Source organism: Phragmites australis, chromosome 21 (genome assembly GCF_958298935.1).
Source record: "Phragmites australis chromosome 21, lpPhrAust1.1, whole genome shotgun sequence".
NCBI classification, from domain to species: domain Eukaryota; kingdom Viridiplantae; phylum Streptophyta; class Magnoliopsida; order Poales; family Poaceae; genus Phragmites; species Phragmites australis.
In genome coordinates this window covers 5,919,196-5,936,512 of record NC_084941.1, presented here as the reverse complement: position 1 = coordinate 5,936,512, position 17,317 = coordinate 5,919,196, and the positions used below count along the sequence as shown (strand labels likewise).

Here is a 17,317-nt window from a genome sequence, read left to right as displayed (position 1 = left end):
CATTTAATACCTGAATGTAATATTTCAATGACAACACACAATGGGCCACAGCTTAATATTTCATTAAGAACTGTTGGAAAGACCGGGGGGGGGGGGTTCCATAAATTTTGAATTTGAGTTTTTAGTCAAATTTGAAATGTAGATTTTTTATGGAAAAGAAAAGGGAAAAAAGAGAGGAAACGGGCCGGTGGTTTGCTTAATGGGTTACTCCAGGCAATGCCGAGCAGCCCATTTAGCCCATTCGGCTGCCGTTAGGTTTCCCGAGAAGAGGCGGCGGCGGGAGTGCGGCGGCGCTCGAGCACGCCCACTTCCTGCGCCATGTTCGCCCGGCGGACTCGGACTCGGACTCGGTCGCGGGAGCGTGGAAGCCGGCGGACCCGGCAGCTCCTCTCCTTGTTAAAAACGGAGTTCTCCTCCTCTTTCTACCCAATCTGCAACCTCACCTTCCCCGTCTCCACTCTCCTCCTTGTCCAGCTCGATTCTGTCGTGGTTCACCTCGTCTCCAACTCCGACAGGCACCAGCGCGTTCCTCTGCTCGTTCCGCCGCCGGGACACCTCGGGCGGCCGCCCGATCTCGCCTCAGTGGTGGATCCGCCCTGGCAACGCGGGAACGTCGCGTGAAGGTTTAATTTTCTATTAGATATTCTATCTGCGTGTTGGTAGGTGCAAATCCCAGAGGTGATCGGAGGACATATGAAGTAGTGGACGTTGCGTGACCTTCTCTATGGATTTGAACGCATCGCCGTTGCCTGAAGAAGATGAGCCAGTCGAGGTTCAATATGCCGAGTCTGCTGTCGCAACAATGCGAAGGGTACGCAATACCCCTTATTGTCATAATTGTTCTTTCCATGTATGGTGCTCATGTTATTCGTATGCTTTTGTAAGAGGGCTTGGTTGACATTGAAGAAAAAACCTTCACAAAGAGATGAAGCTATCAAATGTGCGATACTCTTTATGAGACGCATAATTAGATATACACTGAATTTCTTGTTAAATTTGATGGTTTTCTTCAAATTTCAGTATGTTTTCGCTCTTTAATAGGGAATTTGCTTCACTTTCCTTTCTTTTGCATTGATTCTGACTTGACATGCATTCTTTCTTTTTCTTTATATTTATGCCATGCTGGTGTTATTGGAAAATATAGAATACCCAAAAAGGACTTAATTGTTGTTTAAACATTTAGTTCGAGTTTTATATATCCGGGGCGATCTGGATTTGATTGATCTCCTATTTGGCACCTTTCGTGTGGATATTGCGATTGTTGATAGGAGCGGGAAGAGAGACGCAGGAGACTAAAGAGAGACCAACAGGATGAAGGATCCATGCTACATTCTCAACAGATTATGAACGATTATGCACCTCAATGTAAAACTGGTAGACATGGCCACATCAAAGAGGCACCTCAGGGTTCGAATTTTTTTTGTGCATTACTTTTAACTACACCATTGCTTCTTCTATGTAGATTTTTATGTATTTTCCTGGTACGGTTTTAGGCTGGATGGAGTGCCCTGCATTTGGAGAGCCAATACACAAAATCATACCTTCCAAAGTTCCTCTTGATGAGACTTTCAATGAATCAGTGCCTCCTGGGAAAAGATACTCCTCCAAACAAGTGCTTAACAAACAAAGAAAAGCTGGTCATGATGTAAGCATTGCTTGCTTGATTGTTCTTGAGATTGTGGACTGTACTCTAGTCCCGCATACTGTATTAATATATATAATGTATGCAGTTTGGAAGATATTCAGTCTATTTTTCTTAGTTTCATTTAGTAACCTTGCACACCCTAGAAGTGATTTCTTGTTCGTAATGTTCACCTAGATGCTAGACTTAGACAGACAGTCACCCCATGATTAGCGTATAGGCTGTCCAGACAACAACTAGATGGTTTTGTACTGTAGCAACAAAAATGCAAACAAATAGCTATATTTTCAAGTGAGATTTGAGTGATACCTTCCATAGACATAAATACAAAATCATCCATTGTTCTCTAGTTTTTCAATCAATAATCATAATAACAATTTGAATTATATGCCTACAAAAGAATATGACATTTTTAAACCAAATTAACTTTACCAAGTAGCAAGCGCATAAGCAGCCATGTACGTATGGGCAATAGGCCAACAGCCAATAGGCAATAGCCAATAAGCAAAGCAGTACCAGGAGAAATGGAGGAGTAAGTAGTGTACCTGTCGACGGTGAAAGAGGGGTCACAACCTGCAGAGAAGTTCACGGTCGATTATCGAAGAGGAGGGGCCACAACAGATGGAGGAGGTGCGGAGGAGTCCACAACGGAGGAGCAAGCAGAGCATGAATCCGGCGGAGAGGAGTTGCGAAGAGGAGGGAACCTGGACGCTGGACCTGATGGACGACAGCGTGGGCGTGCAGTGCTATCGTGAACGCTAGTGCAGGGGCGCGACGCGGGGGCGACTTCAATTGGTGGCGGCGATGGAAGACAGAGGATGAGGAGAGATCGAGAGATGCAGATGGAGATTGAATCGAACTGATTTGGGGCCTCTATGTGATGGGCATGACAAAAAGTTTCCACCAACGCGGTCGAAAACTTTCCTACCGCGCGGCCGCGCCAAGAAGCTCAATCGCCGTGACTGCTAACTACTTGCTCGTCTGGTTGCCTAGTTGCATCTAGGTATCGTCTAGCGCCGTCGATAGACCGTCTTTGACCAACGTTGACTGTCTAGATGGTCTAGCCATCTAGAGGTGCGACTACCCCCTAAACTGGATGCCAAGCCCTTGACTAACGTCTAGTTGCCATCTAGACACGCTACACGATTGTCTATCTAAACTACTGATAGAACACTCTATAGTAATTAATTTGTATGTCTTTTTTTCAGATTGGTCTGGTGATTGATTTGACAAATACTACTAAGTATTATTCACCAGCAGAATGGACAAGGCAAGGTATTAAACATGTCAAGGTGAGAGTGCTTAGCTTATATGCATCATAGAATTTTCAAGGACCTTTTTCTTTACTTACATGTTTTCATTGTAGATTCCATGCAAGGGAAGAGATGCTGTACCTGATAATGAATCTGTTAACACATTTGTATATGAGGTAACACCAATATTTGGATACAGATCTTTGCATCAGCAGTATATTTGATTCTGTATGGTGTATGTGTTTGTACAATGCGGAGTCAGGAGTCTGATGCTTAATTGTTTATAATGCCTGATCTCTTTTTTAACCACCAAATATTTGCCTCTTTTTCTTCGGCACCATATTTTTATGCTACAAGCTGGTTCTCTATTGTGCCCACCTTGTAATGATGGTTTGGGGGATAATTACAAGGTTGTGCGTTCTTCTGTTATCTGAAATGTTAATACTTATCCATGCGCATCCCTATGCTCATCATGTTTCTAACTTCAAGGGTCTGCACCCTTTTCTATTTTCATATTTTTAGGTCCTCTCTACCAAATTGCTTTGAACCTCATGGGAGCGGTAATGTTAATTACATGCTTCAATTTTTTTTGCCTGAATCATGCTGGGGGAAATGTAGAAACACGTCTTTCTGTGAATGTTTCCAGTTTCTTGTCCAAGCTTTTTTGCTTTATCTATTGAGATAGTCTCCCAGCTCTCATCAATATTTGTGGTTAGCAATTTTTTGCTTTGTGTAATACAATGATACGTAGGTAATCAATCGTGACCATGTTTCAAGAAAGATCTTGCCATAAGATTTTTTTTAACAAATACTACTGTTCTTTCAGGTGATGATGTTCCTTGACCGACAGTTAAAGAATAATAAATATATTCTAGTTCACTGTACCCATGGTCATAATCGTACAGGTTTCATGATTATTCATTACCTGATGCGCACACATGTCTCTTGTGTCGCAGAGGTAGGGCAACAAGATTCTGAATGTTATTAATTTGATTTTATTCTTCAGATTTTTTTACCCCCTTTTTTCTAGGCGATAAATATATTTGCTCAAAGGCGGCCACCTGGGATATATAAGAGAGACTACATTGAAGCACTCTATTCCTTTTATCACGAGGTTCCTGTGAATACGATGATAGCATGCCCTTCGACACCAGAATGGAAGAGATCTGATGATCTCGATTTGAATGGTGAAGCTAAGCAGGATGATGGCGATGATAATGGTGATCTTGCACCAGCACATGTATGTATTTTTCTTCTCCAAAACTGAAATTATGGCAATGACTACTTTCTTATATCCACGGATTTTGTACATAATTTTTAGTTCTAAGTCTGTACCTACCCAGCTCACCATTTGAGTCGATTTTTCTAACATTACTTTAGATGGAGTTACTATGTCGAGGCTCATCTTATTGTTTCATTGTTAAACAATGTCGCCTGCATCGTTGACAATAGCCTCACTTTATTGCTTCATAACTAAGCAATGTTACTTGCGCTATACAATATTCACAATTGAGTTGTGTGTTCTTACTCTTTACACATCCCCATGTATCTTGTAGATTGAGTCAGAGGATAAAGTCATTACTAGTGACGATGTGTTAGGGGATGCCATACCATATGACCAGCAAGAGTTTTTGCGTGGAGAATGTTACCGATTGCTTGAAATGTCCAATGTAAGTGTTAATCCTTCTAGTTCTACCCAATGTGTGTTAATTTTTCGGTGCTGCATAATGATTGTATTTTATCAATTAGTACAATGATAGCATCCAAGACCAGTGTAATCATTTGCAGGGTATAGTTCAAATGCTACTAATTTCACCATTAGTTCCAAATTCCCAATACACCAATTCCATCTTTGGTTCCAATACTACTGGTTCTCTCTTCAGTAGCTGTGTTCACTCTGGGTATCACTTTTTGATTCCCATGCATAACTTAAAGTTACCATTGAACAAATCCATGTAGTGTATACTGTGTTTGCATGTCATATAATGCAAGCCAAGCCTCTTATGCAAGAATTAGCTCATTTCACACGATGTGCCTCATTGACATAGTGGAAACATTATGTTAGCTTTGTACTAAATTACATGGCAGGATAGCAAAAATTATACTTCTGGAACTTTATGATGTGTTTCTCCCAAACAAGTAGTTTTGTTTTTGGCATATGAGGCTATGATATCCTTTGTTTGGTTATAGGTAAGAGGGCATTCACAATTCCCAGGATCTCATCCAGTCTCTCTTAACAGGTAACAGTAAATCTGATACCATTATTGTTTGAATAAAGTACACATCGTCTTTCTGCAGTAACAACTAACTCAAATTTCTCTTTTATCTTATTCGTGCATCCAGATATTCCTTGTGTATTTTGTAATGATACCCATGTTATATACAGGGCGTATCAGGATTCAGGAATTAAAATTCTTGAAGAGCACTATTAGGAAATCCAAATCTTTATAAAATCATTAAAAATTCCAAGGGTTGGTCAGTGCATCCATTTAATGAGTTGAAATTATGCACTCTACAGTTTGTGAACTCGTGCACACTAATGCCTAGAATGTTGCTCTTTTATATCATCAATTCATCATTCTTCATACCTGTTAATATTTTTATTCTAAATTCGTAAAAAGGTGATATCAGTTCTCAGTTAATTTCTTAAACTAATATCAGCAAGTGATCGTGCCTGCTAATTTAGGAGAACAATAATTATTTCAAGAGCGACAAAAATAGAAGGCACTGGTTAGATTGGAGGATTTCCAAAGATTTTTTAGTTGACCTTTTCTGTCCTGTATGATTCTTGTGTTCTGTATGGATTCTAGTTGCTGGGTTTTTGAGTTCATATAAACACTCTGTTTCCTTTTTGTTATAACACATTTCATTTTTCTATGTGCAGTGATAATTTGCAACTGCTTAGACAGCGATACTATTATGCTACATGGAAAGCTGACGGAACACGATATATGATGCTTATAATGAGGAATGGTTGTTTCTTGATTGATCGGAATTTTTGCTTTAGAAGAGTTCAGATGCGCTTCCCCTGTAGGAACCTTGAAGTAAGGTTCCCATTCTGGTGCTGAGAAAGACATAGTATTTTTTTTTTTTGCAAAACTTTAACCTTATTCCTTTGCCGTGCCGTTAAAGGGTCTGCATGAGATGACCTTGATTGATGGAGAAATGGTCATAGATATGGTACCAAATTCAGGATTGAAGAGGAGGTACTTGGCATATGATTTGATGACACTTGATTCAGTCTCCAAAACCAAGGTAAGACAGTGCAGAATGGTTTTCATGCAATGTAAAGATCTGTTATTTGTCTCACTCTTGTATCTATCAGGCTTCCTTTCTCTTTTATTCAGTGCATATAGTAACAATCAAATGATCCACTGAGCATTCATTATCTATGTTTTGCTTTGATCTCCGCCATAATAATATTTTCTTAGTCATAGTTTTCTCCAGATGATAACTAGAAGGGACTCTAAAGTTCATGTTGCTACACAGGTTTCATAAACTATATCAGAGTGTTCCCTGTAATATGATTCAATAATCAATTTTATATAAGTACGTTATAAGTCTTTCTCTTGAAGTGCAAAAGTTCTTATTGACTATTTTCCACTATGACTCATATATGCGAGGCTTTTCTTTTACAGTTAAACCTTATAGATGCTAAGTATTACTTGACCAGCGGATATTCTTTCTTTTTTAATTTGGGGCGAATTATGTATGCAGTTGCCTTTTTCTGAAAGGTGGGAGATTCTGGAACATGAAATAATACAACCACGTTATCGCGAGAAAATGAAGTTTGCAAGTGCTGCTAAGAGCAATTCAGTTTACAGTTATGATGCGGAACTATTTTCGGTATCTGGATCCAAAACAGCTGATTTTTTCTTCTTCATTTTCATAATTTTGCAATGTACATTTCCATTTTCTTATTATTTGACACTTTACTAGGTCAGGAGAAAGGATTTTTGGCTTCTCTCCACAGTAGAAAGGCAACTTAAGAAGTTTATTCCAGCACTCTCACATGATGCTGATGGCCTTATATTTCAGGTAGGTTTTGTCTTCTATTTGTTTACTATGAAGATGCTAAGATATGACGTTGGCTTATCGTGTTATACTGTTATGTATAAGTATATTAAGTTTTTCCGTACAAGTTAATGCAGTCTGTAAACGGAAACGCGGAAACGCCATATTTGTTTCAGACATGCTGAACAATTCTAATAATCTTATATATCTTATTTGGCTACTGCCTCTTGCAAAACTAGTGACTATGACAACAGTATTTCAGTCTACCTGTTTTTTGTGTGCAGCGTGCTACTGTATCTTCTTGATGCATGTGGATTGTGGATGTCTTGCTTTGGTTTTTGAATACATCATTTTATTGTAGTAAACTAGTAATCAATCTGATAATGTTCTTGTTTTCTTATTTGTTTGTTCTGTTAGTCCTGTAACTTACTGGACGATTTGCAGTTAGTATGGATTTTGTCTTGTTGGCTGCTTTACATCTTTACAGAAGCATTTTGAGTTATTGCTATGGTTATTTCCTGATTGCGATTCTGTTTAGTTTTGGCCTTATATTTCAGGATCAAATTTGAATCAGTATTAGATCTGTATCTGCACTCCCAACCTGTGACCTTGAGCATCCTGTGTTGTTAACTATTCTTTTTGTGGTTGTTAAGACTTCTTTTACGAAGTCTATTTTGTTTTCTTTCTTGGCTGATGCCCTATTGTTCTTGCAGGACTGGGATGATCCATATGTAACTCGTACTCATGAAGGTCTTCTAAAGTGGAAATATCCTGGGATGAATTCAGTTGACTTTTTGCTTGAGGTTTATATGACCTGTGTTTTTAATTATTGTTGTTTTAAATGATTTATTCACAGTGAAGTAATTTATTCTATAGTGGGGTTTATTCTGTCATATCTAACTGTTGCAGCTCGGGAGTGATAACCGTCAGTTGGTTTTTCTTTATGAGAGAGGCAAAAAGAAACTTTTAGATGGTGCTCGAATAGAATTTCCAAGTAAGCATATCCTTCAATTTTTATGATCACTTCATTGTGTTGGTATTTTATCTCTTAAAGTTGCTGGCATTTGCATACTTTACCCTGCTCACGCATTTTGCTGTTTCAGAAAAATATTCCTTTTTCTTGTTGTATATTTATTGCTAATGGTCTGAAACTCATGCAGACGAAATAGATCCATCCTCTGTCGCAGGGAGGATTGTTGAGTGCTCTTGGAATAAAGAAGAGCAGTATTGGGTCTGCATGCGCATTAGATCGGATAAATCGACTCCAAACGACATCAACACTTACCGAAAGGCTGATTTTCATACTCTTTTCTGTGTTGCAGCCTTTGTTAATGAATATAATTGAGATCACTGTGGAAAAATATATATAACGGGTGTTGAGAAAGGAGTATATACATCTCAGAAAGTAGTTTTCCTATATATATTTGAAATGGTTATCCTGTTGCTGCAAAAATAATGGTTCCAGAATCAGTCGGTTTATTTTCTTGCATCATAATACTCCCACTAATAGTTAACCATTTATGAGCGCTGTATTTTAGAGATTAAGCAATAGATGCATACTTGGGCTTCAGGATCTTCTTAAGATTTGCTTTCTATTTTCAGCACATGCACAGAAATAAAAAATGGATGTTGCCTTGTTCTGTTGGTACTTGCGCATTGTGTTTTTCCCATAGGCCAACAAGTGCCGCACATTTGTGATGAGAATGAAGAATTACTGCATTCTGACAGCTTTTTTTGCATGACCTACAGGTGATGAGGAGCATCACAGACAATATCACCGAAGAAAAGCTTCTCGAAGAGATTGACGAGATCAGGCGTCTCCCGATGTATGCCGTTAGGATAGCGCAGGATCTTGCGAAGATGGCCCGGATAGCGCAGATGGCCCAACATCAGCGGCGATGAAAATTCTACTATAGTAATCAGTGTTAAGAGTGCAGCTACCGTCTCAGTTTAGCGGCTGGTTACCATAGCTGTGTAATCAGTAGAGGTTGTTTTAGGGCCCTATGATGATGTCGGACGGTCAACTAATTCTTTGCATCTCCTCTGTGTCTCACCCTGCATAGACAGATTAGCAGAATAGCGTTTAACATAGGGAGTGTGTTCTTAGTCCTCGTTAAAGGTGCTATTATGGTCCTCTCCTGCTGCATCCATTTGTTACGCTTGTTGATTCCATATGGTTCATGCTGCCTTGTTGATTCCATTTGTGATCGAAATCATTTTTTTTTTGGTTCACCCAAACGTAATGTACAGGTCTTGGAAGATCAGCCGGGGTCTCTTTGGATTGATGTATTTTCATAGAAATTTTGGAGGATTCTAATCAGGGGTGACGCCACGTCGTGTCTCTCTGGTGCACTGACCCTAGGTTAGAAAAAAAACTTAGTGCTAAGTAGCACATTTTGACCATATATAACAGTAGAAATTATTTGTTTGGTCATGCTGTGCACCACTGTGAAATTCGTCCTAGCTTCCCCACTAATTCTAATCTTGGAGAATTATGTCTACTAGTCGTCAAAGAATCTTGGAACGACTATTTACATTTTTCCTAATTGCATTATACAAAATGAGATTTTGACTACCAACAGATATGAGCTCATGCGGATTATTTCAACTTTTGGTAAACACCTCGTGCTTACAGTCACAAATACATGTTATTTCGAACGTTGACATAGTCTACAAAACACAACATCTAACTGCGCCGCCATTGTTTCTTGCTGCCGGCTACGTGCTAGACTGGCAGCGCTGCTACCCGGCTGGCCTTGAACATCGGTGCTGCTCCCTGCATGGTCACGACACTGCTGAGTTGGACGGCGGCGCATCGACGTGTCTGTCGTGCTGCCGGCTCACGTGCTTAGACTGCTAGCGCTACGTGTCTGCTCGCTGCATGGTCATGACACTTGCAGAAATTTCTTGCTCAATGGCGTTTCAACGTTGACAGTGTGCATCAGCATCCAAGTCACTGCACACGTCTCGTTTATTCACAAGCGGGCGGTCTCATGATGCTTGCAGGTTGGAAAGGGAGAGGGACCCGAGAGCTCTGACTGACGGCCGGCGGCGGTACACAATCTCAGACGGAAGCTACGGTAAGCTGACCGCATGATGCTATGGTACACAATTTCAGTCTACCATTATCCGAATAATTCAGAATGACAATCATAACAACAACGAGAGGACTAATCAGCGAACCAAAAGATTATCATTCACAGTACGAAACCAATTAGAACTCCACACCGTACAATCTATTATTTTAATATTTGAGAGGAGAAAAAAAGCCACCATATTCGCTCTTAAAGTCATAAAATTATCATGTTAATTTTAAAAAAGAAAATATCTAGATCACTCATTGTTATAAACATCTAACAATCTAGATTAAACCAAAGAGTCCATATCAAATAAAATTAATAAATAGCTAAATTCGGAATTAAAAAATATAAAAAATTAGCATTTTGATTTCCATACGGTATGAAAAGAAAAATATCTAAATAAAAAATCCAAATAAATAAAACTAATAATATTTAAACTTGTGGTTAGAATATATAAAAAAAGATCCATATCAAATACAATCTTAAAAAAAAATCAAATTACTATAAAAGTAAAATACATAAATAAAAAGTTCATGTAAATACAATTAATCAATAGCTAAAATTCTTACTAAGATAATAAATTAAGAAGCAGTGTGTAACTCAAGATCCTTACATCAAGCATTCAGCAGGCAAGACACAACACACAAGTAAGACAAATATATCTGATTTTGGTTAGCCTGCTTACACCTAACGAACAATTTCATCCGTTGATCAAAACGCAACAAGTTTGGGGATTATTTAACTATTTGTCACTCTTATCGTGTACCAATTCTATCTCTCACTGGCATGTGGGGTCATCTGAGTCACTGAATATAGGCTAGGGTGGCAAATTTGTTACTACTCACCACGTAAAAGTGGCAAAAAGTTAAATGCCCCTAAGTTTGAAGCATAAATAATTTTCCCTTTCACTAACATAATTTTTATCTTTTCTTCTAATTTATGGGTTTTGTAACTAAATGACACTAATCTCGTAAAAAAGTTAAATAGATTAATTTTTAATTAAAAGTTATCGTCATAAAATATTGCAACGGGACTAGCCACGCTATTAGCGTGGATAACCTTGCTAGTTGAACTATATAATTTATCTTAAACGGCAATTCAACAAACAATTAGTGTGCATGAAGAGGTCACATACCTTGTTTATTTGGAGGAGGACGCTAGGTAGAAGATCACGGCCCTGGGCACGGGGATGATTCAGCAACGCGACTATGAAGTGGTAATATCGCAATCCTCAGGATGCCCGATGAGTCCTCTGCATGTGGAGGCTCTCGGTATGTGACAGTGACCAGTGGGCGATAGGGATGGCAATTGGGTACGGATAGTGCTTACTCATATCTGTACCTACCAGTTTTTTACCCGTCCGTAGGTATACCCGTGAACGCCCGTGAGTGAAGGACTAGTCCCAAACCTATCACCCACGGGTACACGTCGTCTAGAGTATACCGGTTTACCCGTGGGATGGGCAGCGGAGCGACGTGGTGCGACAGGGTATAAGGCGAAAGAATAGTTAGCTTTGTGCTCACCGCGCAACTGCGTGCCTCAACAAGGTGGCCTCGGCGCTCTTATGTACTGCTGGCTCGGGGAAAAAAAATGCAAAAATAGACAACATATGCCCGTGTATTTGCTAAAATAGACAACAGACCGGCGTATTTACAAATCTAGCATTTGTATTCGGTAGCTCAAATACCGAAAATCCAATTTTGAAATCTCAAAAACCAAAAAAATACAACATATGTCCGCGTATTTGCTAAAATATTCAACAGACCGGCATATTCACAAATCTAGCATATGTATATTTGGCACCTCAAATACCGAAAATCCGATTTCGGAATCTCAAAAACCTCAGGTGCCGAATACGGCATGTGCCAGCATTTGTAAATTCTCAAAAATCACAATTTGTTTTTTTAAAAGATAGTCCAACAATTGTAACCCATTTTAATTGGTTTGATTAAAAAGCCTGAGCCAATATTTAATTAAAATTCTCCAAGTAAGCCAAATTTACAAAATCTAGGAATATTTATTGCCTCAAATAAATTCTCAAAAATGTAGAAAAAATCACTAATATTCTTCTCATGTGATGTACTAATTTCTTAAAATGTTTTCAACCCTATATTATTTGGTGAAAAAGTGAATTCCTTTGTAATGCTTTGTTTATATGCATTTTTATCATTTTATGTGATATTCTCTTCTTAATTCAGTGTAAAAAATAATAATTTAACATCCACAAATCCTTGGTTGTCATATTAATATTAAGCATTTGAAATGCTCCATTTATATGTATTTTTTATCATTTTATGTTAATATTAAAACTTGTTGGAAAGAATTCTGCAAGGTAATTTTGCAGTGAATTAACGTTGGGAGGATACAAATTCTAAATTATCGAACATTAATAGTTGTGAAGAACAATTACCATATAAATTGGCATAGAGATTACATACACAGATAAACCTTAAATTTGATATGAGGTTTTTCGTCGGTGCGTGAATGGACAATAACTATAAAAGATGACGACAACAGATATTGGCATGTACGGGACGCCTAACGACTAACTTAATGGCATGCCGCTGCTAATCCTAACATGCCTTAAGGAATGAAACTAGGTCGGGTTACAAAAGATGGTCTCTGATGAGTGTAACTCGGATATTTGCCCTTTCTTAGAGCGTCAGGGCCCGAAGCCTTAGCGCGACAAGCCCTCTCCCGTTTCCTTTCCCTCTCATCCTTGCGAGCTTCAGCCGCGGCGCGCTCCTCCGCTGCCCTCCTCCTGATGCTTAAGCTGTAGTTCCTGTTGCTGTTGCTCGTACTCCCGACGTTCGTACGCTTCTCTCCTCCACCGCATGCTCATTTGGACCCACTGCTTCTGGCCGTCACTTTGCTCCATATCCAGCCATTCTATGAAGTCACATAGAGGTGGAGGAGACTAGACATATGAAAGAAGATGAGAGATTAGTAAAATAGTACATGAAATCATAGAGAGAGTGCCACATGAGTGATGTATGGCGCTATACCGTGGGTACTCATACGGTCCATGTCGAGGCTTGTCGTACTGGTAGTTAGCACATATGAAGAAGCGTAGACCATAGATGTAGGAGATTGTCCTAGGACTTGCGAAGCCTACAAGGGTCGCCACAGAAGCACATCGCAGTTCGACCCCCTGGGGGATGAAAATCCCCAAATGTTTTTTGGGTGGGTTTGGTAGAGTTGAGGAAGATATTTGTCACGTCCCAAATCCTTAATCACACAATTAAGCATAATGATGCTTTTTAAGCATTACATTTAATTTTGTGTAATTGTAATCCAGAATACTAATGCACTTCGTTAAAAGTTAATTTGATGAGAGAAAAGAAATTTGGGAGGAAAAAGAATAAAATTTGCAGTCAAAACAGACTCTTTTCTCTAAAACGTGGGCCCCACATATGGGCCGACCACCCCACCTCTCTATGGGCAACAGCCCATTCCCTCTCTCTCTCCCACCTGCTGCCGAGCTCCAACCGGCCAAGGCAAGAGGAGCACCCCCACTCTCTCTCAAACTCTCTCTTTCTCCCTCAAATTCGGGCTCAAGAGGAGGATTTAAGGTATGCATATGGTACCATTGCATTCTCTAGCTCATGAGCTGCTCATCTATCCAATCCATTTTCATTTTCATGATAGAATCGAGTAGTTCTTGAAGTTCTTAGTGTTCTTGAGCTTTTTGGAGCAAAAATAGAGTTTTTGGCGAATATGAGCTCTAGAGTCGTGTTGCTAGTTGATGAGTAAGTTTCAGGACCTTTGGACTATCCCTAACATGTTCCTTTTAGGCTTGGAAAAGATCGCAATTTGAATCGACCAAAAAATCCACTCGAGAGTAGTTTTCTGGGTTGACCCGGATATTCTGGCCTCACCCGGATACTTTGGGTTAAGCAGAAATCGTCCGTCAAATTGTGTTCAAAATTGATTAGGGTTTAGAGTGCAAGATGGGTTTAGAATCCTTTGGGTAGGGCATATACATGTTTGTGTAGCATATATTTGTAAAGTGAGTCAAATCACTGAGGGGAAAGTTGTGGAAGAGCCCAAGTCTGTATCACCCGGATAATTCGGGTAAGCCCAGAGATTCTGGGTAGCTGCGTTAACGAATAATAGAGAGCCTCTCCCAGAGCCTCACCCGGAGTGTCCGGCACATCCCGGATAATCCGGACCAGCCTAGAGATTCCGGGTTAAGTTAGAATAGTGGCTATCCGAGAGCCTTCACCAGAGGATGGCCTGGAGGCTCCGGAACCCGGATATTCTGAATTCACCCGGATACTCCAGGTCAGACAAGAAAAAAGCGGTAACAGAGCGCCTTTTCTGAAGGTTCACCCGGAGAGTCCGAACCTAGATACTCCGAACCAACCGGATACTCCGGATGGCTATTATTTTCCAGATTTTGTTTATATCTTTTAGTATTACATTGATTTGCATGTCTTATACTTTGGGCATGTTATTGAGCATTGTTGCATTCATTCATGCTCATCATTGCATGCGTTCTTGCTTAGCGAACAAGGAGCCGGAGCGGGAGACGACTGTGGTCGAAGATGACTCCAATCTTCTGGATTTCTGCGAGTGTTGCATGGGTAACTTTAGGCAGCCACCTAAGCATCAAGGCAAGCATCTATCATATTGCACCTTTGTCGAATTGAATGAAATCTAAATATTGATAAACTACGCTTATGTATAGGTTTGCAAGTATGGGGAGTCGATGTTGGATTTTTATGGGTAGAACCTATGTTGATTGCATAATCCCTACCTTGAATTGTTCATCTATATCCTTGTAGCCTTCGTAACGTGGTAAATGTCTAAGAGTCGATCGAAATGCTTAGCAATGCATAGGTCCTCGGTAGAAGACAAGCAATGGTTCGACCACTGTTCGCGAGCTAGGGCTTACTACTTGTTCTCGTATATGGTTATGTGGATGTTGGTTGGATGAGTGGTGAGTATGAGACGAGATGTGGGCAGTGTTAGGGGTGATGTCTGCCTCAAAGGAAAGTCCTGGGGGTAGTTCGGGAGAGGAACTCGGGCACCGTAGACCGCTTGTATCGTTTAAGGCTGGTCATCGGGGTAGTTGACTTTAGCACTTACCTTACTCACTATATGTCGATCTAATGGTAAGGCTAGCCAAATACCTTCATAGCTGTGGTTTTGTGGGCCTGAACATCGACGATGTGAGCGGGCAGGTTTGTAAGTGGTACTAGTTTGCTCCGGGAGTAGTTCTAGTATCGCCGCGCCAAGCGATGCACGATCCACACGGTTAGGGCTAGTTGGGAAAGGTTGTCATGAGTGCCCCCTTGTGTGCACTTTAGCGGGTGGTATAAGCCGTATGGTCCTCGTGTCGTGTGTGTCCAAGAGTATCCCCCTGCAGGGAGTATAAACAGTTTGAACTGTCGTGCTCTCGATCATGAGCATACTATTGTTTCATTTGCACCCGGTCGTAGAGTTCTCATTTGTGGGTGATGATTCGGATATGTGGTTGATGGTTCGGTTATTATGGTGGTGGATGAATTGGTTCGGTTTACTTATATGTTCAAGTACGTATGTTACATTTATGTTACAGTTTTATTTATGTTCAGTTGGTTATTACATGGTAGAATGGCATATTTAGTTAACTATAGGTGCTCACACATATATATCTAGGTTGCCTACCGCATATGTTTTACTTAACCTTATAGCCTGTCCTTGCTAACAACTCAATGCATAATTCTTGGAGTCGAAATATTATATACTCATATTGTGTAAGTCTTGCGAGTACCTTCGTACTCAGGGTGATGCCCTTAAGTTGATGCAAGTATTGCTGCTGCCAAGGAAGAGGCTGTCTTTAGATACTTCGTGCCTGCCGATCAGGGTGGCGGGCAAGAGTAGTTCATCCTACTCTAGGAGGTCGTGCTTTTGAGGTGGTGCCTAAGGGCATGTGACACCGCTCTCTCTTTTGTTGTATAGGTTTCTTCCGCTGCGTAGTTGTTTTCCCTTTTGCTGTAAATTATTAGAAACCGTTGCATGTTTAAAGAACTTGTAATATAATGTTAATTACTCACTCTTTATTAAGCTATGTTGTGATGCATTATGTTGGAAGGCATGTGTTCCGATCTTGGGCACAAAACACGTGCCGGGACTATCGGAGCGGTATTCGGGTTAATCGTTGAAATCGTGAATAAGTAAATGATCAACTTAATGATTATTTCAAATATTGTTTGGACGGTTCCTCATAATATTGTAGTTGAGAGAGTTAAGGATGGACTGGCATATCCATGGATGAGGGTATGGTTATTTATGGTGGCTGGGGGCTGATATATAGATTGAGTGCATGGGCATGGCTGGGGCTGGAGCATAGGATTACATGTGAAAGCTGAAAAAGTTTCAGCACTGATGCTCTGTGAGGAAGCAATGAAATGACAACGATGTCGCATATAGGGGTGTGAATATGCATTTTTACAAAAATTCGTCCCTTTTACCATTGGCCTAAACTTGCAGTGGAAAATAAACTAACGGATTTTTCACAAGTAAAAGTACTAAATATGTTAGGCTCAACTAGTGCACAATGACCCTAAATAAGTGTGAAAGTTACAATCCTGAGATGACAAAAATTATTCAATTCTAGCAAAAGATATGTAAGAAAACTCTAATTGAAAAATCCTGAAAATACTGTTCATCAGAGACTTCGGGTTGACCCGGATACTCCGGGTTCAGAACTGATTGTACAGTATCCGGAGTATCCGTGTTAAATCCAAAACCTCTGGGTTCAGCAGAAATTAAACATTGTATAAAGAGTTCTAGCTCAAACCAAGTGAAGTCGTATGTTCCAAGCGATGATTCTAAGTAAATTCACGGAGAATCTATAATCAATTTCACACGAGCAAATAGTTCGAGTAATATGCACAAATATTGAGCAAGAACACAAGAACAAAGAAATAAGAGAGGAGACACAAGATTTGTTTCCCGAAATTCGGACATGTCCTCTAGAGGTTCCTACTTCTCCATTGAGAGGTTCGGTCACACTTGAGTCGGGTCTCTCTCAACCCTTTTCCTCTCTAAGCTCGATCACACTTGAGCTCGGCTTCAACTCTTGATTTCTTCTCTTGCGGAGGAGAAATCAAAGCCTTTACAAACTTCCCACAGCACACCACAACCTTGGATGCTCATCGGCGACGCCTAGCTGACTAGGAGCTCAAAGCTCTAAGGGTAACAAATACGACGATGAACTTCTTGTTGATGAACTCGAGTGCTTAAGAATAGATTTTAGCTCACTTGCACTCAATCTTTTAATCTCTCAACCCAACTCACTTTTCTTCTCAAATCTCTCACTAAAATGGAGCGGGAAGGAG

At 40.1% G+C, this 17,317-nt stretch overlaps 1 protein-coding gene across 1 annotated transcript; it reads left to right on the top strand.

Moving 5' to 3' along the window:
* Window positions 1–220: 220 nt before the first annotated feature.
* LOC133903094 (uncharacterized) lies at window positions 221–9,109 on the top strand. The gene is made up of 17 exons (XM_062344456.1): window positions 221–811; window positions 1,269–1,407; window positions 1,494–1,645; window positions 2,851–2,934; window positions 3,009–3,071; window positions 3,722–3,853; window positions 3,926–4,135; window positions 4,452–4,565; window positions 5,086–5,135; window positions 5,780–5,939; window positions 6,028–6,150; window positions 6,613–6,741; window positions 6,835–6,933; window positions 7,623–7,712; window positions 7,819–7,903; window positions 8,070–8,200; window positions 8,659–9,109. Exons 1-17 carry the CDS (start codon window positions 725–727, stop codon window positions 8,809–8,811), a joined length of 2,001 nt encoding a protein of 666 aa, XP_062200440.1. The 5' UTR covers window positions 221–724; the 3' UTR covers window positions 8,812–9,109.
* The last annotated feature ends 8,208 nt before the right edge of the window (window positions 9,110–17,317 follow it).